At 38.7% G+C, this 27,902-nt stretch overlaps 1 protein-coding gene across 2 annotated transcripts; it reads left to right on the top strand.

Annotated features, from left to right (window-relative positions):
- The first annotated feature begins 584 nt into the window (after nucleotides 1-584).
- On the top strand, nucleotides 585-27,666 carry ppp3ccb (protein phosphatase 3, catalytic subunit, gamma isozyme, b). Of its 2 annotated transcripts, XM_059544457.1 has the most exons (14): nucleotides 606-989; nucleotides 6,720-6,917; nucleotides 10,560-10,684; nucleotides 13,462-13,573; nucleotides 14,704-14,849; nucleotides 18,343-18,482; nucleotides 18,632-18,709; nucleotides 18,822-18,916; nucleotides 19,125-19,250; nucleotides 19,432-19,509; nucleotides 21,082-21,166; nucleotides 21,514-21,611; nucleotides 24,041-24,067; nucleotides 25,230-27,664. In XM_059544457.1, the coding sequence occupies exons 1-14, from the start codon at nucleotides 938-940 to the stop codon at nucleotides 25,403-25,405; spliced, it is 1,536 nt and encodes a 511-aa protein (XP_059400440.1). In that variant the 5' UTR covers nucleotides 606-937; the 3' UTR covers nucleotides 25,406-27,664. The 2 variants fall into 2 exon arrangements, with proteins under 2 accessions (XP_059400441.1, XP_059400440.1); XM_059544458.1 differs by lacking the exon at nucleotides 24,041-24,067 and having other exon boundaries at nucleotides 585-989; nucleotides 25,230-27,666.
- The last annotated feature ends 236 nt before the right edge of the window (nucleotides 27,667-27,902 follow it).

The following is a 27,902-nucleotide window of genomic DNA, read 5'->3' on the forward strand; positions in this document are numbered from 1 at the left end:
CTAAGCATCGAGACACGAAAATTGATCGTTACACTAAAATCGAACCAGAATACATATTAATTATATACAAGCCACTGTGGCCGCTAGACAAAAACAGGCAACATCTCGTACAAAGCCTTTTATTGTCGCTCTGCTCACTCTCCCCCCGCCTTCCCTCCGTCACAGAGAGGAAGTCTTGAGTGATTTTTGAACTCGGTTCTTTTGAACAGTTCGTTTTAAAGAACCAGTTAATAAAACCAAATTAGTGATTCCTTTACTTTATTACGGAATTGCGTCACCTGCGTGGCATATAGCATGCTCTAAAATTGCTCCATTTGTTGGCACATATCGCAGAGTACTACGATTTTTATATTACTACGAGTCTTAATGAAAAGTTGTTAATGTGTTTAACATTAATTAACACATTTCCAGTTAATTTAATTAGCCATAATTATTACCTTACATTATTTAGATCAACTCACATATCAGGTCTTGGCTTACTATGATAGGACACGTCGGAAAGAGGTTCGTGAATTGTTGACTCGAGAACCGATTCGGTCTTTTTCGTCAACGACAGGTTTTATGAACTGGTTCAAACGATTCCCTGAAAAGATTCGACTCAAGTGAACGATTCGTTTACGAGTCGGACATCGCTACTCCCTCACAGAGAAATTGACAGCAGCTGGGTCGCCTGTGTGAGCAAACCCGAAGGACAGACACGGCAGAAAATAAAACTCTGCCGTTACAGTGGGCTCCCCCTTCCCCTTTCCCCCACCGTTTGAGCGTACATATCAACGAACCGACCCGGACGAGCGCTCTGACTCCGTTTCCCCGCTCAGGACTTTTCTTCCTCGCGAACTGAAACGTCAGTAGCTTAGCCGAGCTAGCGGGCTAACGCGACTAGCTGGGTTCAGCTACAAGGAGGAATTACAATTATTCCACCGAGAGACACTGAAGAATGTCGGGGAAGGAGCAGAATAAACAATCCACCACCGAACGGCTCGTCAAAGGTACGTTTTCTATGTGAAACCGTACGATTTTATCCAGTTCGCCTGGTTGTGTGTTAACGTTAGCTAACCCGCGCTGGAAGCTGACTAGTGACATTCAGTTTATGTGTGATTATAAATATAAGTAGTGTTGACTGACTTTAGGATAGCTTAAAAAGTATAATGACACTCATGTTAGTGGCTTATTTGACAGGTTGACTCAGGCTGCATGGGGATGAATTGGCATGTATTAAATGAGATCAATGAAGTTTTAAGCTCTAGTGTGCAAACATTACGTAGAAGCAAAGCTCTCATTAGTGAATTAGATCATTATAGGGATATAAGTGGGGATGCATGATCCTCAAAGTGGTCTGAATATGAAAAGCCCTGGGGATTCATGAAACTGAAACTGTTAAAACGGTCAGGTATTTGATTTTGCATTACAGGTGTTTTTTGTAATATATATATATATATATATATATATATATATATATATATATATATATATATAATGTATATATATATATAATGTATATGCGTGTGTGTGTATATGTGTGTGTGTGTGTGTGTGTGTATATATATATATATATATATATATATATATATATATATATATATATATATATATATATATATATATATATATATAGTCTTGCAGTAAAATATACTCCTATAGTAATAAATGTGTACACACACACACACACACGCATATACATTATATATATATATATATATATATATATATATATATATATATATGAGACATATAATGGTGAATTTCATAGTTATTTTAAATTTTGCATTAATATTTTATAATAGAAAATGTATGCATTTTTCTGTGTGTGTGTTAATTTAGTCGATTAACTTTAGAAGATTAAGTCCATAGGTTTACATTTATCATCAGTGCACAGCAGTGACTCTAATAACATCATTCACATCAACTGTAGTACATCTGTTTTTTTTCACCCTTTTGCTTCCATCCTTCTTTATGGTTTAGGGAACAATCAATTGAGAACTGCCACTTCAGCTTTGCTCTTTTGTCTGAGGTAGAACTAAACTAACTGAAGTTATCAATGTGATCCCAATCAACCTCATACTTATAATCCTACTTTAGACACAAAAATAGGATTGACCCTTAATAGGTGATGCATTTAAGCATCAACTTATCAAGGGCTCGTGGGAGTTTCTCATGTCAAAGAGGTGAGACGCAGTACTACAACTAATTGGACCATTAGGTCTGCTGCTTCATGGGTATAGAGGCACCCGGGGAACTTTGACTTGTTTTGGATTAAAATTAGTGTGTCCGCTGACATATATAGTGTTCTTTCCTCTCAGTCCCTTATGTGCTGCTGTCAGCTCGCTGTGTTTTGGCTGATCGGGCTTAATTAGACAGTCCCTGTAATGAGCTGAAAGCACTGGGCTCTTTAGTAGTTGTCTAGTTCTGGATCCATAATGATTTGCATCTCCATTTTCAAGTCAGACCATTCAGCGATCCTAAATCGCTACAGAAAAAAAAACCTCCTCATTAAAATGAGCCGAACTCTCTTTCTGTCTAGAATCCCTGTTTTTATTTTTTCCCGCAGGAACAGGAGCATTTCAGCTCCAAATTGGTTCCAGGTTTCACTGAATGCCTCTTTTCAGTTTAAGCACTCCAACACCTGGATTTTACACCACACGTATGTGCAATCGCAGGCTGTCTGAAAAAATGTTTTTTTGTGGGATTTGTTTTGTAAGCCACAATGGACAGTCATCCCCGTTGAGCGAGGTTTGAACTGGAGAATTATAGTCCATCAAATCACCTTTATTTATAATAGCGCTTTCTACAAAAGAGATTGTTCAAAGCAGCTTCGCAGTATTAAACGGAAGTATCAGAATCAGTGATGCCAACTTCACCACATAAGAGGCAATTATACAGAGAATCAGGACAGTGGAGAGGGAATATTGTCTGATGCAAGTGGTAATTGTAGATTGTTAGCACCTTGAAAGCGCTACTACCCAGTGACCAATCAGAGTCGTGCGCCAGTAGTCCTCTACCACCCCTGTGATAATTCTGTCTTCGCATATTTCCTGGCTGATGAAAGACTCAAGTGTTAATATATATATATATATATATATATATATATATATATATATATATATATATACGCTTGTTTAGAGCATGTCAGCCTCTTGTTTTGTCCAGAAAGCATTTTGTTTGAAGATAAACTGACTATAGCTTGTGTTTAAAAGGACTATTAGCTCTGCGAGAATGAACTCGTGTGATTGAAGTGCTGAGTGGGAGTTGAGGTTCTCACCAAGGCCGCTTCTTGATAAGTCCTCCCACAGTTAAAGCACGGAGCGTGGGGAATCAAGGATTGCAGCAGCACTTTTCTACTATGCACTCGCTCATCAGCCGAACCAAGCTTGGAACAATGCGACGGAGGCGGAGGAAAGATGAGGTTAAGGGCCTTTAAAAGCTTTGATTAGTTGTTAGACATTGCCACGCAACTCTTTTCTCACTTTCCCCTGCTGATAATGGCAGACAGTCTGGCGGTTTTGTGTTGTGCATTTAAAGGTGGGTTAACAGTCAGTTGAAAGCTTGAAAGGTTAGCATGAAAGAGCAATTCAAGCTGGGTTGCTATCAGTGGCATTTCTTTTTTTTTCTTTTTTTTGGGAAGGGGTAACATCAACATCACCCTGAATGCCCACCCTGAAATCATATCACCGTCAAATGCACATCGTCTAGAAATAAGTGAGTTATGCAGCTGATGCTATAAAGTTTTGTACCCCTGTCAGGCTGCATCTGAATTTGAGGTTTTGACTTTTTGGCTTATTTACTGATAAGAAACTAGAGCTGTCAGGGTCAGCGTCACCCTGCTTGTGTAATTATTCTGTCCTCATGCATGTTTAACAGACCTTGAGCCCCATCTCTCACCCTTTCACCATGGCTTTGCATTCTAGGATCGCTCTTACCAGCCAAAATCATCCTTGCTGAGAACCCCAAAGTCCATGTGACAAATAAAATGTTCTCTTAACACCCCCCACCCCCCCATAAAAAAGAAAAAAGGAAAACAGTTAATGCGATAAAACCACAGATCAGGCCAAACACAGGAAGTTACGCCTTTTCTAGCTTCCTTATTAATATACATGCGGTCTGGTCCAGAAGTCTCTTAAAGGGATAGTTCAACCAAAAAGTTACTCGACAACTTCTGCAGAAAAAGATATTTTGAAAAATATTTCAGCTGTTTTGTCCATACAATAAATGTCAGTGGGGTCCAGAACCACCAAATCGGACCCCATTGACTCCTACTGTATGGAAATGCTCTTTTGCATTTCACAGTAAGTCTTATGGATTTTAAAATGACATGTGGGCTAGTAAATGATGATTTAAATTTTTAAATAAACTATCCTTGTAAGAATACAAAAATCAACTTGGTTTTGTTTCAGATGTATCTTTGAGGGCATTTAGACTTTTAATGGCTGGACAGCTATGCAGTGAGCAAGTGGGTGTATTTTTATTCTCGTAAACCGATCTCCTTTTAACTGGGCCTTCATTGGGTTGGGTTTTGACATCATCGAGGGTTGTGTACACCACGAGTGTAGTACAGTCGCCTCACTGCTGGGTAAATACGTATTTTTTGGCACTTTGATAGTAAAATCCCACTCCTGCCCTGAGGGGCCTCATTTTTACATGCAAATGTGCCACACTGAGAGGTTACACATTTTCTCTGCCATCGCCGCAGAAGGGTGAACTCAACCCTCCAGCCAGATAATAGCCCTGTTACAGCTTTAGTTAAAATAGGCAAATGAGCAGGTGTCCTTCCTTTATTCTGTCAGGTATGAAAGATTCGTCGTCTTTCTCTTCCTCATACTGGCATACAACAAGAACAACACCCTCTGATGGTTTCTGCCTGAACAGACCCCAAAATCATCCAAAAGCTGTTGATTTTGTAAACCCAAACTGATTCTTTGCTCCTAATTCCACTATTAGAGTCCCTGGAAGGTTCCTAGTCATTCGAGCTTAAAGAATTGTGGTCTATCATGCCTGTGGCCCCAGCACTGAAAGCCATGGCCGTTGTCCAGACCCAAATTCTTCTGGAGAGCGAGCCGTGCCAACCTGGCCTGTGACCCTGGCGGAGAGGATTTCATATCGATGCCAGCAGCTGGCCTTCTACCCCACCCTGACTTCAGGATGTAACTTCCTAACCCCTCTTAAACTGGTTTAAATGTAGTGGAATTCCTGCAACTGAAAATAGCTCGAGGCTCAGGGGGTTGCAGAGCGATTCTAGCAGGCATTTGGTTGCATGGTGTCCACCTCAGCGATCACTGTGTCTGAACGTTAAAACCCAGCCCCCAGGTTGTTGAGGGTTTATTTAAGCTGTCTTCTCCATGACGGCCAGGGCTTCGTGTATTCTTAACAAGCTCTGTGCGTGTTGGTTGGGGGAAGGGATGGGACCAGCTGTGGCCATGTGTGTTCTGATAACCCACATAGCTTTGTGGGAGAGTCCCAATTCCTGACCAATAACGGCAACTGTTATTACCATGCATATGTTTCGCTTTTAGTTACTGGCAATAAGCTTTGACATTGCATTTTTCAGGCAGCCTCGTAACTAGCGAACTGTATGTTTTCAGTTGTCGTCATGAATTGTGTAATAACTTGTCATCTTGCAACCATTAAGTTTCACACATCAATTTAATTTGCCTGTATTCAGGCAAAGACGTTAACGTAAACCGGCCGACTTCATTCGTCAACTCATTCACACCTGTCAAGAAAGGTTCAGAAAGTCATGAACTCACAGTAGACTGAGTTTAAGGTTAGGGTTTGCACCGACATTGTTTAGGGGAAAACATTTTAAGAATTTATTCGATTTAATTTAAGCTTTGTGGTGCTTAGTATTAAAGATTAGCACAGTCATCACTCACTGTTTGTGCTATGGACAAAAGTGACATGATATGACTTCAAATTGTGTGGCTTTTCGTATGATTTATGGCTGTTGGACAATAGAACAGATGAAAATGGTCATGGTGACCTACAAAAATAAAAAAGGGCTAAAAAGAGACTTGGGAGTGGGTTCTTTTTAGCAAGCATTTAGCAACTGTTCAGAACACCTTAGCAACTGTAGCATGCCATGGCAGCCACCTAAAACACTCTAGTTTCATTTCAGAGATTTTTGCACTGGCAAGCACGAAGAATGTTCTAAACTCATATTTTTCTAACAGATAATTTAATAATTGAGCCGGTTTCAGGTTCTATAAATGTTATCTAGTTTCACAAACAAGCTTTGAGTTACTTTTGATGGAAGCCTGAGAGTGGCATGATAAGAACCTCTTGGGCTGAGATTTTTATTTTGAGTAACACCGTAACAAATTTTTCTGCCTTTTGGTTCTGCACTTTTAGCACACACCATCTGTCTTTGAAATTGTGGAGGAGCTGCGCTTCCTTAACTTGGGGACACCTCGGTCAACAGATGCTGTGATAGACTCTGAGACCACACCACACTTATATCGATTGCATAGTCGTCGCTGAAAACATGCTGCTTTAAATTTAGATATTTGTTGCGATGCTCTATCGGGTAGTTCCAAATCAATATGTGGTCTGAATTGCTCTGGCACAAAGCTTTAATCCATTTGTACTGTCAAAATGGCTTACAAGCCTGTATAATATCGTCTTGGATGTACATATTATTTCTCTAATGTAATAAAATGTCTGCCTGCAGGATTCCCTGTGACTAACAAGACTAAAACTTTAGTCCTCCTTTCTCGTCTTTCCCACAGCAGTGCCATACCCTCCCACGACGCGGCTCACCTTGAAAGAGCTGTACGAGGATGGCAAGCCCAAGGTGGAGCTTTTGAAGAGCCACCTGGTGAAAGAGGGCCGCCTGGAGGAAGACGCAGCACTATGCATCATCAACGACGGTGCCAACATCCTTCGCAATGAGAAATGCATGCTGGAAGTTGAGGCCCCCATCACAGGTAGGCTGTTGCACACTTGATGACTCGCTGTGTTACACTATAGACCTGCCGTGATTCACAACCAGCTTCTACATCCAGGATGTGGTTCTCACAAGGATCTTTGCTACACCTAATGCCGAAGGATAACAGAAAAACACGATGCCCAATGGCGATGGTACTCGCCACACATGCTTTCTCATAAACAGGAGTTAGTTTGTTAGTTTACAGCGATTTAGTTCCTCTCATGGAGAACGTTATCTAAGACCTATAAAAGTACCCTCTAGGTTTTGTGGTTATTTGATCGGGCATCTCTGATATCATACTTAATCTTTGGTTTTAGTACTGACCTTGACACAGTCCTTAAGTCAGCGAGAAGTGTGTGGTTCTTTTCATATGAAGCTCAGTGCTTCCCACAGGTATGAAATATACCTGCAGTGGATTACCTATGGCAAACAAATGGTCTACTACATGTGACAAATAACAAATAATGTGTCATTTTTTAAAATATTTTAATTTACTGAAATTAATTGTAATTACATAGGCTACTGTTACAATTACTTACAATCTAATATTATGCATTATTATATTCATGGTAAATTATGCAAAATTACAGCATTTAAATGGAGTCTCTCTCATTGAATGGGACACAGATTTTACTAGTACAATCTATATATTGAAAAATGTCAAATATTGTTCTTAGTCTTTTCTTCCTGTGGGGAAGCATTCCAGCCAATGAAATGGAAATTAAATTTAATACAATTAATTGTGTAACCAAAATATCAATAATGCCCAGAAAAAAAGAAGAAAAAAAAATTTATTATAAACAATCCTCCATTAAAAAAAATAAAATAAAAACACTGGGACTTTTATATTGAAATGTTTCTACAGTCGTGGCCAAAAGTTTTGAGAATTACATAAATATTCGTTTTCAAAAAGTTTGCTGCTAAACTGCTTTTAAATCTTTGTTTCAGTTGTTTCTGTGATGTACTGAAATATACAATTACATGACATTTATGCAAAGAGTCAGTATTTGCAGTGTTGGCCCTTCTTTTTCAGGACCTCTGCAATTCGACTGGGCATGCTCTCAATCAACATCTGGGCCAAATCCTGACTGATAGCAACCCATTCTTTCATAATCACTTTTTGGAGTTTGTCAGAATTAGTGGGTTTTTGTTTGTCCACCCGCCTCTTGAGGATTGACCACAAGTTCTCAATGGGATTAAGATCTGGGGAGTTTCCAGGCCATGGAACCAAAATTTTAACATTCTGGTCCCCGAGCCACTTAGTTATCACTTTTGCCTTATGGCACGGTGCTCCATCGTGCTGGAAAATGCATTGCTCTTCACCAAACTGTTGGATTGTTGGAAGAAGTTGCTGTTGGAGGGTGTTTTGGTACCATTCTTTATTCATGGCTGTGTTTTTGGGCAGAATTGTGAGTGAGCCCACTCCCTTGGATGAGAAGCAACCCCACACATGAATGGTGTCAGGATGCTTTACTGTTGGCATGACACAGGACTGATGATCGCGCTTACCTTTTCTCCGGACAAGCCTTTTTCCAGATGCCCCAAACAATCGGAAAGGGGCTTCATCGGAGAATATGACTTTGCCCCAGTCCTCAGCAGTCCATTCACTATACTTTCTGCAGAAGATCAATCTGTCCCTGATGTTTTTTTTGGAGAGAAGTGGCTTCTTTGCTGCCCTTCTTGACACCAGGCCATCTTCCAAAGGTCTTCGCCTCACTGTGCGTGCAGATGCGCTCACACCTGCCTGCTGCCATTCCTGAGCAAGCTCTGCACTGGTGGCACTCCGATCCCGCAGCTGAATCCTCTTTAGGAGACGATCCTGGCGCTTGCTGGACTTTCTTGGACGCCCTGAAGCCTTCTTTACAAGAACCTCTTTCCTTGAAGTTCTTGATGATCCTATAAATTGTTGATTTAGGTGCAATCTTAGTAGCCACAATATCCTTGCCTGGGAAGCCATTTTTATGCAACGCAATGATGGCTGCACGCGTTTCTTTGCAGATCACCATGGTTAACAATGGAAGAACAATGATTTCAAGCATCACCCTCCTTTTAACATGTCAAGTCTGCCATTCTAACCCAATCAGCCTGACATAATGATCTCCAGCCTTGTGCTCGTAAACATTCTCACCTGAGTTTACAAGACGATTACTGAAATGATCTCAGCAGGTCCTTTAATGACAGCAATGAAATGCAGTGGAAAGGTTTTTTTGGGGATTAAGTTAATTTTTATGGCAAAGAAGGACTATGCAATTCATCTGATCACTCTTCATAACATTCTGGAGTATATGCAAATTGCTATTATAAAAACCTAAGCAGCAACTTTTCCAATTTCCAATATTTATGTAATTCTCAAAACTTTTGGCCACGACTGTACTATTGCGGTCTAATCCTTCAGATGAGAGAGAAAATATGCATTCTTACAACAGTCTAAAACGTTATATAAAGTTCATGAAGTAGACATTGTCATAGTTCATCAACTCAAGTTCATAAGCAATAGCTTGGCATAAATGTGTGCTATTCATTGATTGAAAATCACTTTGAAGCAGTCTGATGCGTTGTTGCACGAGACTGTTGAAAGCACAACAGCTCCGCCTTACATTTTACAGTTCGTGCACATCTATTTTTATTAGCGACTGACGCGCACGCACTGTCGAGCCTTGTCTTTGTCTGTGTAATATCCGCTGTGTCTCTGCAGTGCAGCGAACGTGGGGACGTCAGCGGGAATAAAAAAGTTCTCATGCACATAGTACGAGCAGTTATGAAACAAAACGAGGGAGAGGGGAAATTTTCCTCTTGTCGATCGATCGCAGATGGTTTCATTATTTTGGCCGGATAAAAATAATAAAAGCAAAAATGTTTCTCCATTCAGTATATACTTGGGCGGCCGTTAATATACCTGGGCAGCCCACCCAAGTAAAGTCTATGTGAGGGAAGCACTGGAGCTAGTCTTCCACAGCAAACCCTAATGTGATAGCTCCGTAAAGGTCAGAGAAACGGTTGTATCCTAGACTCTCTCACACACGCCCCCACACTTTAATTCCCCAGTGGAGGCCACAGGAAACCCCCAGCACTCACCATACATTCGGGCAAACACACAAACAGGTGTGTGGATATAAATGGGCATGTCTATCTACATCTTTCCTCCCGCAACCCCCCTTTGCACTCACTCATGTTTTTCATAACACACACTGTGCATGATAATTGGCTTGCAAGAGAAAACCGAAGAAACTGTGGCATGAATAATTGAGATGGTGTTTCTGCCTACAACCTTTTACCTTGTGGAGGTTTAAGCGGAAATGGGGTTGGTTTGGCCACATCCTGTTTGTGGCAACCACTATTGATCTGTTCACTCAGCCGATTTGAGTGGGCCTAGTATTTGTGCACTTCCGTTTTGGTGGTTTTAATATTTGTGCGTCCCCTGTTGCTCAAATCCTAAGATTTCTGCACCCATTCTTTGCCTCCATCTTAAGCTCATAAAATATATCCTTGACCTTCTTGTGTGTACACAATGTCTGATATTTCTTTTTTTTCCGCAGCATTCTCTGTTTTTTTGTGTGTTTTTTTGGCCACAATGACGTCACATTGTTTTTGTCGCTTCATCTTCAAGTGGTTTTCTTAATGTGTTTGTCTCCACCTACAGTGTGCGGAGATGTCCATGGGCAGTTTTTTGACCTGATGAAGCTCTTCGAGGTGGGGGGTTCCCCGCACAATACACGCTATCTATTTTTGGGAGACTATGTGGACCGAGGCTATTTCAGTATTGAGGTGAGTGTAATTGTAATGTTCACATTTACAAGTTATGTAAAATGGGGTTAAGTGGTAAACAACTGTTGCTTTCTTTAATGCCTAAACAAATATAATGAAAGGAATACTATAGATTCAATGCATATTAAGCTCTCTGTACTTCATTACATAATAAGATCAGCAGTATCAGTAGCTTGCTGTTGATTAACATAGAAAATAATGTCAGCTTTCTCCTCAGTTCACAAAAACCTTGTGTACAGTAATGCACTTACAATAGATGTCTATGGAGCAAAACATTGTACATGGGAAAAACATCAAGATATGCACAATTGTATTTGATTTTTATTAACTAGTGGGAAAAAACGTATTTTCATGACAGCATGCCATAGTGATGCACTGAAATTTTGCCACTTGAGATGTTCACATTTAATACAACTTGGCCCTCAGAGGATGCCATGTGGCTGTGCCATTTAAACAGCCTCTCTTGAACCAGCATGCATTGTGATGATGTCTGTAACGTGACCTTTGTCTGTAACACTGTATCGTCACTGTGAAGCAGCCACAATGATGAAGCAGATGGCATTAAAGGATTATTGATCCCGCCATCCTGCAGGCAAGAGAATGCGCTTCTCAACATCCAAGCTCTGTGTAAATTGCTAAAGAAAACTTCTAGTCCGGTTTATCAGCTGGCGTCTTTTATATCGTTGGCCTTGATGTCTGTTGTCACTCTGAATGGGCTAGCAAGCGCAAGTCCTCAAAAAGCTTCCACCCCTGCGCCGCGCTTCAGTTGCAAAGATCAGGGACGGGAGAAATGTCATGGTTAAAAGGAGCGGCGTTAGAGAGCGGACACACCGCTGCTCGATACCATCAAACACAGCTGATGGTCCGGGGCCACTGGCCACCTGAGACGCATAGAAAGAAAGCATATGTGTTTCACAACAAAGTCCACGCTTAGTTTCTACTCCCTCCCTGGACATCACAGACCACAAAGGACTGAACTTCAGTCATCCGCCGCACCACCTGCTAATGCCCTCTGACTGGGACGCTGCAGTCATCAAACACTTACATAGGTTACAGCACCAGACTTTGCCCCACCCTGACACCCAGAGCTGTGTGGAGAATGCTTCATTTTCAGTGTTTCTCTCAGTGCAGGGCTTGATGAAATGGCCACGGCTGCTGGGCCTCTTTAAAGATAGCTCTAACCTAAACGCAGGCTATCCTTCCTGAGAGGATGGAAAATGAATTGTGTATTCTGAAGATTAACACAGAAATCCTGTCCACTGTTACGCAGTGGTGCACTGTGGATTATCTAACCATGTGCGACCTGTAAAGCCTCGAGGGTGTTTATTGGGATAGTGGAGATGAGCTAATGGAGCACGCAGAGTGACTGACGGGTTAAGATTTGAAGCGAATATTAATTAAAGCAACTTTAACTTTAGGCACTTTAGTTACAGCTTCAGAGCTAGGGGTTGAGAGATGATATCAGAAGTGGATGTGAAAAGATTGAAATCATAGTCTTGCTTAGCACAGCAAAGTGTTTTCTGTCTGCTCAGATGTGTTTGTGGTTCATCATGTTTGGATTGTACATCAGCTTTAGTTTCTGAAGTTCTTATCTGCCTCTGGTAGGCTAAGGTTCTGTTCGCAGTGGGATGCTAGCTTTACTAAAAAAGCTACACTACCGTCTAAAGGTTTGGGGTCAGTAAGATTTGTAATGTTTTTAAGAGTCTCTTATGCTCAGACAGCATTTATTTGACCAAAAAAATGTTGTGAAATGTTATAAACATTTAAAATAACTATTGTTTTAATATATATATACAGGGATGAGATTTTTCCTTATACGGATTTCCATATTTTCTGCCCTCTGAGGGATGACCCATGTGATTGGCATAAATCACATGGGGGGGGTTTGTTACTGCATGATGATTGAAATCGGGAAAATGGCCTTAAGCTATTTCCTGAATAAACTGCTAAAATAAACGTGGACCGAATGATCCTGAGAGCGCTGTACGAGCTCGCAGCGCCATCTGCAGGACAGTACAAATCACTCAACGATTAGAAGCGTCAAACACGAGCACATTCATATTTTTGTGGAAACAATGACAGTGAGTGAAGACGTTTAAAATGATTTATATTTTATAAATGCATTAACATTTAATCAATTTATTTGATAAATGCAAATAAATGCTGTTCGTTAAACTTTATATTTTTCAAAAAAATCCTGAAAAATAAATTATATTACATTGCTCATAGTGTGCTTTTTTTTAGATCCACCTCAGTGGCAGATGAAATCAGTCTTTAAATCTTCCATGCATAAAGAAAAACTGCATATCGTATATTCTAGTGTGCTGTTATGATGCAATGATTTTCATTTTTCAGCGATCTATTCCTTTAATAAAATATCAGAGTAATGGAGGTATAATCCTCTTAAACACTGAACCTGCTGTGTCGTGGCCTTCCAGCATATTAGTTTGAGCTGAATCAGAGCACTAATGATTGTGTTCAGCAATATTGTGTTTGTTTAGGTTTGACTGAACAGATTTTTTTCATAGCCACATGGAAATTAGTCTCTTTAACACATGGTCCATAATGATGTTTAAGGCTGGGTAACTGCAGCTACCTTTTACAATGTGAAATGCATTGTGATGCATATGTTATAATTTAGTACACTGTCATTCATCACGTTTTCATAGTTGAATCAAGGGCACTAAATGAACAATATGAATACACACATACACAAAGACCGAAGTGCTATTTGTTTTCTTGTTTTTGTTACATGCTCTTTCTGTTTACATCTGCAGTGTGTGCTCTATCTGTGGGCCTTGAAGATTAACCATCCGACCACCCTCTTCCTCCTCAGAGGCAACCACGAGTGTCGGCATCTCACAGAGTACTTCACCTTTAAACAAGAATGTAAGCTCTGCTCTTTAGAAACTCGGAATGTGTGCATAAACGTTATCAAGAGAATCAAATTAGATTTAGCCACATTCTATCATTCAAGTCTGCCATGCCAATTTTTTTTCCCTATTACCATTGTGGCATCCCGAGAGAGAGAGAGATCATGTCATGGGAGTATTGGATGACGGGCCGCAGGCACAGAGCTCAATCACGTCCCTCAGCACTCGTCAGGGCTCTTCACTCCCCAGATTTACATCAGCCCAGTCATGATAAATTCTGACAGCTAACTGAAACCCTCATATCGAATGGCTGCATGCTTTCCACCAGCTGCTGATCATCAACAGACCCACACAGAATCTGTACAAAATTGTGACACCCATCATTCATGCAGTTATATAAATTCCTCGTCGACTTATGCGTATATGAAATATTTTGGCTAATATAACTGTGCTTCCAGCTGTTACTAAGTAATTTAGTTTTCTCAGCCCTCATTGTTGCAATGTAACATTTTACTATGATTAAATATATATATATATATATATATATATATATATATATATATATATATATATATATATATGCAGTCCAAGTAACTTAGTTCAACAATGAACAAATGGATCTGAGGTTCGAGGCTGGCTGCTTCGATGTCCAGCTATAATCAAAGATCCTTTGATAACGATGTGCTACTTCTCCTCTTGCTAGCTTATTGCAGTGTAGTTCTTTGCTCATCACGAGGCAGCCTGTTTCTTATCTGTCAGTGCTGCTGTTTACAATATGCTGCACGGCTGGCCTGTTCTAAAATGTCAGGATTTAATGGAAGTATTGTTTAACATGTAACCTGTCTCTGGCCTCAGCCTCCTTTAATCAGCCTCCCGCCATGCTGGTTTCCTCAGTTCATCCCAATTAGCATGCGGGTCTGCTGCAACATCACCGAACAAGGCATGCAAACATCCTCTTCCTCCTCCATCTATTCCTCCAGCCTCAGAAAGTTGGCAAGCCTCGGTCTGCCCTCACCCACCCAGCATTACTGCTACAGTATATGTCATATGGACATTGTTACAGCCTTGGCTTGAAAAGCTCATTCACTCTGCTTGTGCCTGTTTGCAAATACAATGGTGTTTTTTATTGTGGTTCTCTCATCACAGGCAAGATTAAGTACTCAGAGCGCGTGTATGATGCCTGCATGGATGCCTTTGACTGCCTTCCCCTAGCCGCTCTGCTCAACCAGCAGTTCCTGTGCGTTCACGGAGGCCTGTCCCCCGAGATCACCTGCCTCGATGACATCCGGAAAGTAAGTAAAGTCTTGTGCTGTTGCATTTTGTGTGCGACATTCATGGCAGGACAATATTGGAAGGTGTTGAATTTGTTTCGCTATTGTAATGACTTTTTTAAAAGGGATAAATTTAGACCTGCAACTTCTCAGAGGGAGTTGTACCACTAAGTCACAACAAGATGTCAACATGCTGAAAACCTCTCTGAGAATTTACATCTTTAAACTGATCTCCTTTTAAATCACTGGTGTTAATATTATTAATAATTATAATAATAAAAGAGCTATTTTAAGTGTAATAAATTATATAGTTAATAAATATGATTTATATTAATGGCAATAAAAACAAGACACTTTTTAGTTATGTTTAAAACAGTTTATTATATAATTACAACAAAATATGTGGTCCGCATGGTTGCCTTCTTTTGAGTCAACCATTTAATTATATTTATTTACTTATTGTTATTATAATATATATATATATATATATAATTAATAGCAATAATAATAATATTTAAATGTAATTATGAAATGGTTACATTATTTTTTTACAATATTGCTATGTACTATACTAATTTCACTATAATAATTATTATTATATAAAATGTAGAATAATCATGCTAAACTAAAATTTATCTATTTGTAATTATTATTAAAAAAAGAATTGTATAAATGTAAGATGTAATTATTTGGGGATATTACTAGTTAGTTTAGCTTAGTATTATTTATATAGCTATTTAGAAAAACAGTCACTGACCATTGTGCTGTACAAAAATTGTAAAACCAAAATAAAAAAACACCAATCAAAACAACAAAACAGCATACAAAAACAAAGCTCAGTCTCCCTTTCTTTTTAATTGTGACCTGGGAACCTTCAGCAGTTTCTGATTTGATTACCTTAAACATCTAGCATATATGTTAACAGTCACAATTTCAGATAAATAAGAATGTCCCAGTGCATTTAAGACTTAAAAATCTTTAGTGGTAACCAATGCAGAGAGTAAGACGGGGGTAAAGTGCTCATATTTATTTGTGCCAGTAAGAAGTCTAGCAGCTGCATTTTGGACTATTTGGATTGACCTATATAGATTGAATTGCAGTAGTCTAGAGAAAATATAAATACATGTATTACTCTCTCGAACTCAGCATGGGTTAAAAAGTTTTTAACTTTGGCCAGTATTCTCATCTGAAGAAAAAAAAACCTGATTTGATCTGCATTTAACTACTTATTTAATAACAGTCAAAGACAAAAAACTGACAGTTTTTGCCCAACACTTGATTTAAGCTGCTAGAGACAGCTAAAGGTCCAAACACAATTAAGTCTTACTCTCGTTTAAGTTTAAGAAATCTTTGGACATCCTGGTCTTCATTTCTGACAAACAGGCAATTAAAGAATACAGTCCAGCATTGTCATTATGCTTGATGGGCACACATATTTGAGTGTTGTCTGCATAAAAATGTTTCCTAAAAATTGAATTTTATAAAATTATATTCCATTTATAAAGAAAACAAAATGAGGGCAAGAATAGATCCTTGGGGAACCCCACAGGTCATACGTGCTCTGGAGGATAGACATCCATTTATATAAACCGAAAAGTTATATTGTTCAAATAGGATTTGAACCAGTTAAGTGCATGACCTTTAATACCCACGCAGTGATCAAGATGAGAAATAAGAATATCACAATTGACCATATCAAAGGTCTCACTCAAATACAACAGCAGAAGTGTTGTATAGGTCCCAGAATCAACTGATGATAAAATATAATTTGACACACTTAAAGAGCTGATTCTGTACTGTGATGTTCCCTTCCAGACAGAAAAGATTCAAAGACCCCATTCGACTCGAAAAAAAAATGTAATAATTGAACAGAAACTACCTTCTCAATGATTTTAGAAATAAAAGGTAAATTAGAAATTGGCCTAAAATTCAAGAGAACTGTCACATCAAGGTTAGATGTTTTTTTTTTTTTTTTTTTTCAACAGTAGCATTCTTTAAATATTCTGGAACAAATCCTACAGAAAGACTCTTATTCATTATTGATAGGATACAGGGCCCAATGACATCAGAAACCTAAATAAGTAGCTAGGCAAGCTGGAATAATGTCAGTACAGATGTGGTTAGTTTTAAAGGAACACTCCACTATTTTTGAAAATTGAGTATACAGTTGAGTATTACCATTTCTGAATCCATTCAGCTGATCTACGGTTCTGGCGGTAGCACTTTAGTTGTAGCTTAGCATAGGTCATTGAATCTGATAAGACTGTTAGCATCTTGCTCAAAAGTGACCAAAGAGTTCTGATATTTTTTTATATTTAAAACTTGACTCTTCTGTAGTTACATCGTTTACAACTCTGCTTTTGCTGCTGCAACTACACAAACTAGCTGGGGACCATTTTCAGGCCCTGCGTAATATCACTGCGCCTGCTGCATCCACGGTACGACAGCAAAGTTCCTTGATTATTACGCTGGAATGAGAGTATAGTTCCTAGCCATATCAGCCTAGAAAATCATAACTTTTCATTTTCCATCGGTCTTCGTACATGTTGTAGTCTCAGCCTCAGATGTCACGCCCACAGACCGTTGGCTGAACGTCTGATGCATATGGCACACAAAAGTGGAAACACTTTAGGAGTGTCGAAGTCGTCATCGGGTTGGTTGAATTCTACAGGATTTCCGTGAGACGCGTGTCGCGTTCTTTAACGTTCTGCCTAGAAACAAAGATACAATGAGGCCAAACCCCCCCACGAAAGAAGAAAGCCTATAGTGTTTACAACTGTGACAACGAATGCTTATCAATATCAACTAAACACTGTATTTTCAAATGTATGTGAAATATTTAAAGTTCACGGCACAGAATCTTTAAAATGTTTCCAAGAGTTTTACACACAGTCTGTTATTGTGGCGACATTTCCACGCCTCGAAACATGACGATGACGAAACAAACTGTGATTTGTTGACTGAATGGATTCAAAAACGGTAAAACTCAACCGTTTAACTTAAGGGGAGTTGGAAATTAGTCTATTTTCAAAAATAGTGGAGTGTTCCTTTAACTTCGTTACCAGTTCATGAAGAGTCCATCGAGCTAGTTTCAAATTCATTGAAAGGTCAAGTACAAACTAGAAAAGAGGAGGTATCATAGTAAAATATAATAATAAAAATATAGTAATAGTTTAACATGTCTTTTTAAAAAGTATTAGAGATGTGTAAGCACATTTGGTTACAACGCTTTTAAAGTCTATTTGTTTTCAGACCATAAAATGATTGTATTTAGTTATTTCCTTATTAATATGTGCTTGGATAAGATGATGGTTTGCTCAGTGCTTTCAGTAATCACTTAATGTCATTTAAAAATCTTTCACTGGTTTGAACTTTTTAAGCAGATGCGAACAGATTGAATTTGTTTTGTTGCTGTGACCGATAAGATGGTGCTGGCTGGAGAACAGAAATGCATTTTTTTCTTTTTTTTTTCTTATATAGTTCTAATTGTTTGTTTTGCACTGTTGTGTTACAGTTAGACAGGTTTAAAGAGCCGCCAGCTTTAGGGCCGATGTGCGACCTGCTGTGGTCTGACCCTGGCGAGGACTACGGCAGTGAAAAGAGCTCGGAGCACTTTTGTCACAACAGTGTGAGAGGATGTTCCTATTTCTACAGGTACTCCAGCTGACGGTCTGCCCACATGCACATTTGTTTGATAGCTGCCTACTCAGTCCCTGTTCAGTCACACCTCTCAATGTTAGTCATGCCGTTTTGACTGATGGACTGCTGGAATCGCTAATTACTCCTCTCTCCGTCTCTAACAGTTACCCTGCAGTATGTGACTTTCTGATGAATAACAACTTGTTGTCAGTTATAAGAGCACATGAAGCCCAAGATGCAGGGTGAGTACACTGCACACCACACTCATAAACCAGACTGCTCTGAAATGAATGTAAATAGCTCTTTTATATTAACTCTTACTGACAATTTCCCCAATTTCACTGACCCGCTTAGGTATCGAATGTACAGAAAAAGTCAGACGACAGGCTTCCCCTCTTTAATCACAATCTTCTCTGCACCAAACTACTTAGATGTGTATAACAATAAAGGTAAGAGCTCTCAAGACAGTTTTGAGCCAGTGCCATTGTGCTGAGCTGTTTAATTTTTGTCATTATGCAATTTATGCAAATATCATAATACATATAATAGAAAATCATGAAGTCAGGATATACATATTAATTTTTTTTGTTCAGATTCGATTACTCTCAAAATCAGAACAGGCTTTTTGACTTTTTTTTTTTTTTTTAACCCTTCAAGCTGCTGTGTTGAAATACGAGAACAACGTCATGAACATCCGGCAGTTCAATTGCTCTCCTCACCCGTACTGGCTGCCCAACTTCATGGACGTGTTCACGTGGTCACTGCCCTTCGTCGGGGAGAAAGGTAAAGAGCAAATGGGAATGGAATAATCTTCATTAACTGTACATAATGACCATATTATTATGCCGAACACTATGAAGCATGTAATGGATACAGTTTTAAAACATAAGCATGTAATTAATAGTAGAAGTATGGTTTTTCAAAAAGCGTATGTTAAAGTTGGTCTTCTCTCTTGTGCTCTCAGTAACCGAGATGCTAGTCAACGTGTTAAACATCTGCTCTGATGATGAGCTCATGTCAGAGGGAGATGATACATGTGAAGGTAAGAACACAAAAAGCTGTTTTTCTGAACTTCTTGAGCTTCCTCTTATGGATGGGTCTTTGTTTGGAGGTTTTGCTGCATTGTAGCATTTTTTTTTAACCCCCATATAAATTCAGTTAAGTTGAGCCCTACTGTGGTCTGATGTTGGGGGTATTCGCAGAAAGATACACTACCGTTCAAAATTTTGGGGTCTGTAAGATGTTTTGAAATAAGTCTCTTATGTTCACCAAGGTTGTTTATTTGGAGAAAAATGTAAATACATTCAGTAATATTGTGAAATTATTCAATAACTGTTAATCTATTTGAATCATTCTAATATGATGATTTGCTGCTCAATAAATGTTTCTTATTATTAATGTCAAAAACAATTTTGCTGGTTTTATGAAAACCATGATGCGTTATTTTTCCGGATTTTTTGTTGAATAGAAAAGATCAAAAGAGCAGCATTTATTATGATCAATTTAAAGCATTCTTTCTGAATATCTATTCAATTTTGAATGGTAGTGTATTTCACAAAAAAATAAATTGCAATGTAGTGTTTTTTTTTTTTTTTTTTACTTCGTATTCAGGAACTTTTACTTATTAAAATGTACAATATTGTGCTTCGTTAACCTCATCACTTAAATGTCTCCTTTCTTTTGTCTCCTCAATATGGATTTCAACTCTGTTAAATATAAACAAGCATGCCCCTCTACTCATCAAATAATAGTTCTCTGATTAGTGTGTATTAGTCCTCAGCGAATTACCCAGTATTTCTATTTAGGACACAATATTCTTGTGTGCAATTTGCTTTTAATACAAACTCGGCATTAATTGTGTGATTCAAATGGGCTTCCTGCAGTATTGTTCAATCTGTTTTATGGATATATATAACACTTCAGAGAAATGATGTGCATAAACAGTACTTGTGTTATACTTGATTCAAATTACGTTCTTTTTGTTATCATTTGTCAGTGAATTAAATGTATTGCCTTCTAGCCAAACATGCATTGCCCTTAGCAGCTTACCTGAGCTGAGACAACCTGTATTTCCATTCAGTCACTTCAGTAATTTAAAAAGAATTACTGTTCTTAACGCAAGAGCCGTGAAGTACAGTGAAGCCTCTTCTGCTGTAATGAAACCAGATGAACCCGTTCTGAACGCCTCCACCCCACTTCTGAGGAGCTGTCAGGAAGGAATAGTGTCCCATTTACTGTTCTTGATGCCCGTTTGATTTGTCCTTTTCTGAATTATGCATAATTTTAACTTGGCCTGACACACTTCCTCTCTGTGTCTGTGAGCCTTGAAGTTTTGAAACGGGGTTTATTTATTCCTTATGGGAGTTCAGGATGAAATGGCTCATTTGATCTGGAGTATGTATGACTCTTGCCATCAGATAGGACTAGTGTGTGGATAATAGTGTTGATTTTTTTTCTTTTATTCTGGATAAAAGTAGTTCATAATATGTACAAGGTTTCAAGTTGACAGAAATACAGCAAAATGATTCCCACCAATAAAACTAGACCCTAACAATCCCCTTACTCTTGTTTTTCTTTTGCTGTGTCCCTCATAATTTGTGCATGTTTGTGGCAGGTGGCACCCCGGCAGTCCGCAAGGAGGTGATCCGAAATAAGATTCGTGCCATTGGCAAGATGGCCAGAGTTTTCTCTGTTCTTAGGTGAGTATACACACACACAACATACAAATCCCTCTAGCCAAGGATTTCTCTCTCACACACACACACTCTGTTCTGCACTTCAGAGATGTGCACCTATTCTGTAAAAGCATAGGCAACAGTACTTGATGCAAGTAGTATCAGAAGACAATAAAAGAGAGGTTTAAACAATTTAAATAAAACATTTAAGGTAGATAGATCTATCCATCTATCTATCTCATTCATGTAGTGCTTTTAATGTATACATATGTATATTATATATTTATTTTGAAGAATATAAGGTCAATAAGTCTCTTAAAATATCAGATAATTTGACCTTTCTGATTTTGTATGTGTGGGTGTGTTTTCAGAGAGGAGAACGAGAGTGTGTTGCAGTTAAAGGGCTTGACCCCCACTGGGACGTTGCCTCTGGGTGTGCTGTCAGGTGGCAGACAGACCCTACAGAGCGGTAAGTATCGCTCCCAGCTTCACTGAGCTGTGTCTGCGGTAGTGAGGGGGCTGATACCTGCTCTCCACGACCCCCTGCCACTGTTACCTTCTCTCTCTCTCTCTCTCTCTCTCTCTCTCTCTCTCTCTCTCTCTCTCTCTCTCTCTCTCTCTCTTGCGCGCTCTCTCTCTCTCTCGCTCTGTTTCTATCCCGCCTCGTCCCACAGCTCTGCCTCTCTCACGGTGCAGCACACCCATCATCGACTCGATTGAAAGTGTTATTGTTTAAAGAGGGGAGAGATTTTACAAGGGTTTGATAATGAAGGGGATTTCAGTCAACACGCTTCAGATTTCCTGAAAAGCACCACTGAGATCATCGCAAGTGCCAAGGAGCTGCTGTGGGTGATGCTTTCACAGTGAGAGGGGCTCCTGTGAGCTTATGACGCAATATGACCTAATTTAACCAGAGCCTTGGGTATAATATGCCTCTTCTCCCTGCCTTCACTGTAAAAACTCATCAGCCTGCTGCATCCTGTTGCCCTCATACTAACAACCACATTAACATGGTCAGGTTTGTTTTTGATGAAAGTTGGTGAATTTAAATTCAGTATGATTCAGAATACACATACTAGGGGTTGGGGATTTGAACAGATCTCTAACCCTAAAGGTACAGTCACATTAGTGCAACTTCAGCAATAAAAGGCCCATGTTCTGTTGTCAGAAGTGTAGCAATGTTTGAAGTACTGCACAGAAGTCACTTTTAAACCAAGCAGCTTTCTGTTGATCTGCTTGGGGAACGTTTTTTTCCCATCTCACATGAAATTTCTAATCTTGTGGATTCCTATTTAAAAATTAAAACTGGATTCCGCCTGCGAAATTTCTCCAAGCAACATTAAATGTGACTGCACCTTAGTTTTGGTGTCTCTAACAATGTTTGTTGAAAAAACTGAGATGCATTGTGTTAAAAAGAAAGATACATCAAAACTGTGCTTTTATTTTTAGTGTTCAGATTTAAGGTTTTCAAGTCAGATCTATAGTATCCTACAGACTTTAGGGTTGACTTTTTTGACTTGAGCCAAGGCAAAGCCAGCCAGACGGTTTTTGCATTTGCAAAATACTTTTTTATTTGTAAGGAACAATATAAAGAGGGCAGAAAATTATGGGCTTTAACTCTTGTTGCTCATATGGGCACAATAGCCAAATGTTTCTGAGTATTAAACTCCTAGGCCACTCCTAGACCACTGTTCTGACAAAACCACTAAATGTGTATGGGCTTGGTTTTTTAAAGCATGCTCTGGGCGCTCTGGATCCCTGTTTGAAAACCCCTACAAATGAGAACTCCAAAACGGTTTGAGTTTGGCTAGGGTTTCACAAAAATGATTTAAAATATTCCAAATATTGCATTATACCATTAAAAAAAAATGTACACTGTTTTTCATACATTTATTGTTTAAATCTTTAATGCAGTTCAAAGGTTTGTGGTGAATTTTACATTGTTTCAAACAAAAAATCTTTCAAATATATGATATTCTTTTGAGCTTTGTATTCAAAGAATCCTGAAAAAAATATGGTAATTACAGAAATATACAGTTTTTTCTTGAGCAGCAAATAAGCATTTTAGAAAAATTTCTGATAGATCGTGTGACACTGAAGACTGAGTAATGATTAAGAGTAATGGTGGTGTAAATTCAGCTTTACATCACAGGAATAAATTACATTTTAAAATATATTCATTTAGGTTGTGAAAATATTTAGCAATTTTACTGTTTACTATCTTGAGCAAAAGAGACTTTAAAAAATATTAGTGGGAACTGCACTTCCAAGTAAATGTTAATACTTGGAGATCTGTGGCATTAAACGTTTTTGGAAAGCCCAGCTCTATAGGTCATATGTCAAGGCACAATGAACTACAACATGGTCTAATGATTGTAATGTGTTGGTGTTGCACTGGGGGAGGGGATGTAAATAAAAGGATTCTTCAGTAGCTGAAAATAGAAATAAAGTGACACATCGCTTAAAGCGGTTTTGCCTCTCATCTTCCTGTGAAGGCCACAAATAAACTGCCATCATGCATTCACAGTTCATTGCTTGGCGTTTTTGACAGAAAAACCCTCTCCTTTTTTGGCTATTGTATACCTTCAACTTTATAAATAGACTAGATCCATGTCGAGAGTAGTTCAGAAAGCCTTGCATCTCAGATTTAAAAGCCCAGTTTCTCAAAAACAAACCTGGCCAGGAAAAAACAAGTCTTGAAATCTGTTTATGTTCTGGATGAAGCAGTTGAACTAACCTCTCAGTTTTCTTCCTGTCTGGCATGTGAAGCATTCGGGCTGGTGTTGGGAGGGGAAGATGAATAATTGGTTTGAATGGACTTGTGATTGCATTGATAACTTGACTCACTTTCTTTCCCCGTTCGTTTTGGGCATGGCACTACTACTCATGCTTACACAGCCACCGTAGAAGCAGAGGAAGCACGAGGTATGCAAGACATCTGTGAAACCTTCTCAGTGTTGTCTGTCTGTCACCCTGCCCCTTGGAATAACTGTCTGTCCTTCCTGTGCATCTCGTCTCTTTTGTAGTCGCTCGAAGTCCTTTAATATTTTGTGTGTGTGTACTGTATGTAGTTCACCTGCTTGTTACATTTAAACTAGCAGTTTTGTTTGATTTGCACGTTGAGAGATTTGTTTCTTTGTTCAGTTTGCATTAAAAAGTGCAAAGTGTGTGATTTCTGCACCACTAAACGGATAAAAATTCAACCCCTGCAATAGTATTCGCAAAACATTTACAATATGGGGGGGGGGGGGGGGGGTTACAATGAGAAAAAGTTTTGGTCTCCATTGACTTCCATTATATGGACAAAAATAGTTCTTCAAAATAACTTTTGTGTTCCACATGAGAAAGCAAGTTGTACAGGTCTGAAACGACAGGAGTGTGTGAATAACAAAATTATTTTCATTTTTGGGTTAACAATTTCTTGTAACACTTGATAAACTGGTAGATTCGGCTGTTGAGAAAGGGCTGTTTCACAAAGTCTCAAGCGCACAGCTGTTTAAAGAAGGGAAGCCAGAGGCTGGGGTGTGAGCAGACCACAGCATGAGACTGAATCTTTGTTTTTATCAGTTTCACTTCCTGACCAAAAAGCACACAAATAAACTGAGATCTAGGCCTGTTTTTGCCTTTAATATCAGGCTTGACGTGGGTAAATCAGCGTTACTGGTTAATATTATCTAAACTAGTCAAAGCTTTACTGTACTCCTTCAGCTTCTCTTTTTCTCGTCGCAGCTGGTTGATTGGCTGACTGGTAAATTTAGCTTTATTTCAGCAACCTTTTTGACTGCTCTTTGGGGAAGAACAGCCTTCTGTAGTCATGCTACATTTAGTAACTGCTGGAAAAGTTAAATTTTGGGATATAGGGCTGCTTGATTTGGGGGAAAAATTTATTGCTTTTTTATTTATTAATTAAGCTCCAACTTTTCTGTGCTTTGATTTAGATATCAATGTGACTGTATAATAAAAAGTATAATAAAAAGCTGCACGAGGATACCAATAACACCTAAATAAAACCAACCTAACTTTGTCATTGCTGTATGTCACTTTATAACCATTAGCGTGAACTAATGTTCTGCTTTCATACTTCCAGCCATCCAAGGCTTCAACCCTCAACACAAGATCCAAAGCTTCGAGGAAGCACGCGGACTGGACCGGATAAACGAGCGAATGCCTCCGCGCAAGGACAGCATGCAGCCAGACGGCACTGCCAACTCCATCAACGCAGCCAATTCCCCCGACAAGAATGGCACCAACGCACAGGCGTAGTAACCCAGCAGCTACCTAGCGCTCTCCCTCATCCTTTCCTTACTGTCTCACTCTTATTTCTTGTCTGTCTCTCCCTCTGTTTTCCTCTTATTTTCTCTCTTTTTGGTGAGGTGATGCCCCCTACATGCAAAACTCTCCAGGACCGTTTTGGGGAGATTCGCACAATACCATGAAGAGGACGTAGTGAAAAACAAACCATGGTTCTTATTTATTTACTGATCTAGATGATAAGAAATGTAAGATCTGTAATGGTGGGAAAATTGAGATGAATGAATATGTGCATGATGAATATTACAAGTGTATATAAAATACAGAATATATATATAGACATAGCATTGGGGTGGTGTAAGGTCATCTTAGATTCAGTAGTTAAAAAAAAAAAAACAATTTTGTAAATTTACGTTTATAAATTAGACTTCTTTCTGACATTTTGTTTCATTTTTTTTTTTAAACATCCAAGTCTTGCTCTGCAGAATTTCTTTATCATTGTTTGTGCGCTTGGCAAAATATTTCTTGACCCAGCATAATTATATAGAATGCTTATTTGTGAATAATACCCAAAGCGAGTATGATGATTGTTGATGCAAAACAAAAAAAAAAAAAACATTTTGGTATTGAAACAATATGTGGAAAAATACCTTCATAATGCCAATTATAGCTAAGATGAGTGCATTAATTACAAGTGTTGACACATGTATATGTACATGTACATTTTCAAGTGTTCCCTCAACCAAATGTCATGTTTACTTTTGTTTCATTCGTTTTCTTTTTCCTGTTCTTAACTCAAACTACGCCAATTTGTAATCGGAAAGGTGAAAAATCAAAAACTATCCCTGACGTTTCGCAAGATGGTGGGAGAAGCGTTTGTCTGCATTTTTTTTTGTTTACTTTTTCCATCAATTTTGTAGTCAGTCAAACTTGTACATGCCTCTACAGTAATTTTGCACACTTTTAGACCTTTCAACGTTTTGCAAATACCACAGTGGTTTTATTTAATTTATGCTGACTTTTTTTTTTTTTTTGCTATCCTGCTTCAGCAGTCAAATGAATTCTATGATGTGTGCGTTAAATGTGATTGGATGAGGTGGACGTTAAACATCTCAGAAAATGTGCGTGCATGCATGCCTTACATCTTGCGTCTCATCTCTGCTAAAGTAACGCATATGAAATTTGTGAAACCAAATGTTTTTCTATTGCCTTTATTTTCCATTTCTACGAAACCGTTGTAGCCCACAAGTTGAACATGTTAGAATTCAATTCATGTAAATAATTTACCTAATAGTTTGCATCAGCAAACTTGTTATAAGTATCTTCAGCGCTAGTATTTCTATAGCTGAGCTGTGCGCTCTTCTAGATGCCTGTTATTCTCTAGAGTGGATCATTTTCCACGCATATGGTTGGCTGAAGCCTCATCTTTGCATTTTCCTGAAGCAAGGCAATGTTAGTTTTTGATAGCTTTTACTGTAGTGTGCGTTTTGAGAATTAAGGACATGATTTGCAAGAACTGTTTACCAAATGGTCTTTTCAAACCTTTTGTTTTCTGTACCATTATTGTTGCATAATAATCTGGCGACTGGAGATTTTCGCCGCGCAAAGACTCCAACTTCCTGTGCGTTACACATTTGAGGTCATGTGCCATGCTAATAACTATAGCAAGAGTTCTGTGTGCATGCATTGAGACTGTTGCTCACACATGTATTTTCCAATCTTTTTTTTTTTTTTTTTACGCTGCAAGCAGTTCAGGGTCTGTATTTCTTGCGCAATACTTTTCATGGTGCACATCTTAAAACAAGACTTGGCGAGGGTAAACCTGCATGTTATCATTATTGTATTTAAAAGTAACTCTCATCCAAAGACAATTCAGTGTTTTAATGTAATATATGGCTTTATTATTAACAAAAGAAAAAAAACAACTGCTGATTTTATATGATCGCTGCCTCTTCGTTTGCTTGAGAAGAGGTGAGCGCTCAATCAGCGATGTAGTCATGTAGACACTCAGCAAAGAAAAAAAACGCCTTGGTTAAGTTAAAGGGATAGTTAACCAAAAAATGAAAATTTGATGTTTATCTGCTTATCCCCAGGGCATCCAAGATGTAGGCGACTTTGTTTCTTCAGTATAATACAAACGGATATTTTTAACTTAAACCTTTGCAGTCTATCTGTCTTATAATGGAGGTAAATGGGAATCACGGCTAAAACATACAATAAAAAAAAAAAACCTATGCAAATAAAACCAAATTAAACCCTGCGGTTTGTGGCAATACATTGATGTGTAAAGAGACAAAATGATTGGTCTGTGTAAAAAAACGGAACAATTATGTTTTTTTTACTTCTGATTTACGTAATTCCTGAACCGTTAGAACTCTCCTGAGCACGTCCTCCTGTGTGTGTTCTCAAGCAGCCGTGCGAGGCGTCGTTGCCGTCTTGCTTTATGGTGTATCGCAGACTTCAAAGTACATTACCGCCACCTTTCTCTCAAATGGACCATTGACACTCC

This window comes from Carassius carassius, chromosome 49 (assembly GCF_963082965.1).
Source record: "Carassius carassius chromosome 49, fCarCar2.1, whole genome shotgun sequence".
Classification (NCBI taxonomy): domain Eukaryota; kingdom Metazoa; phylum Chordata; class Actinopteri; order Cypriniformes; family Cyprinidae; genus Carassius; species Carassius carassius.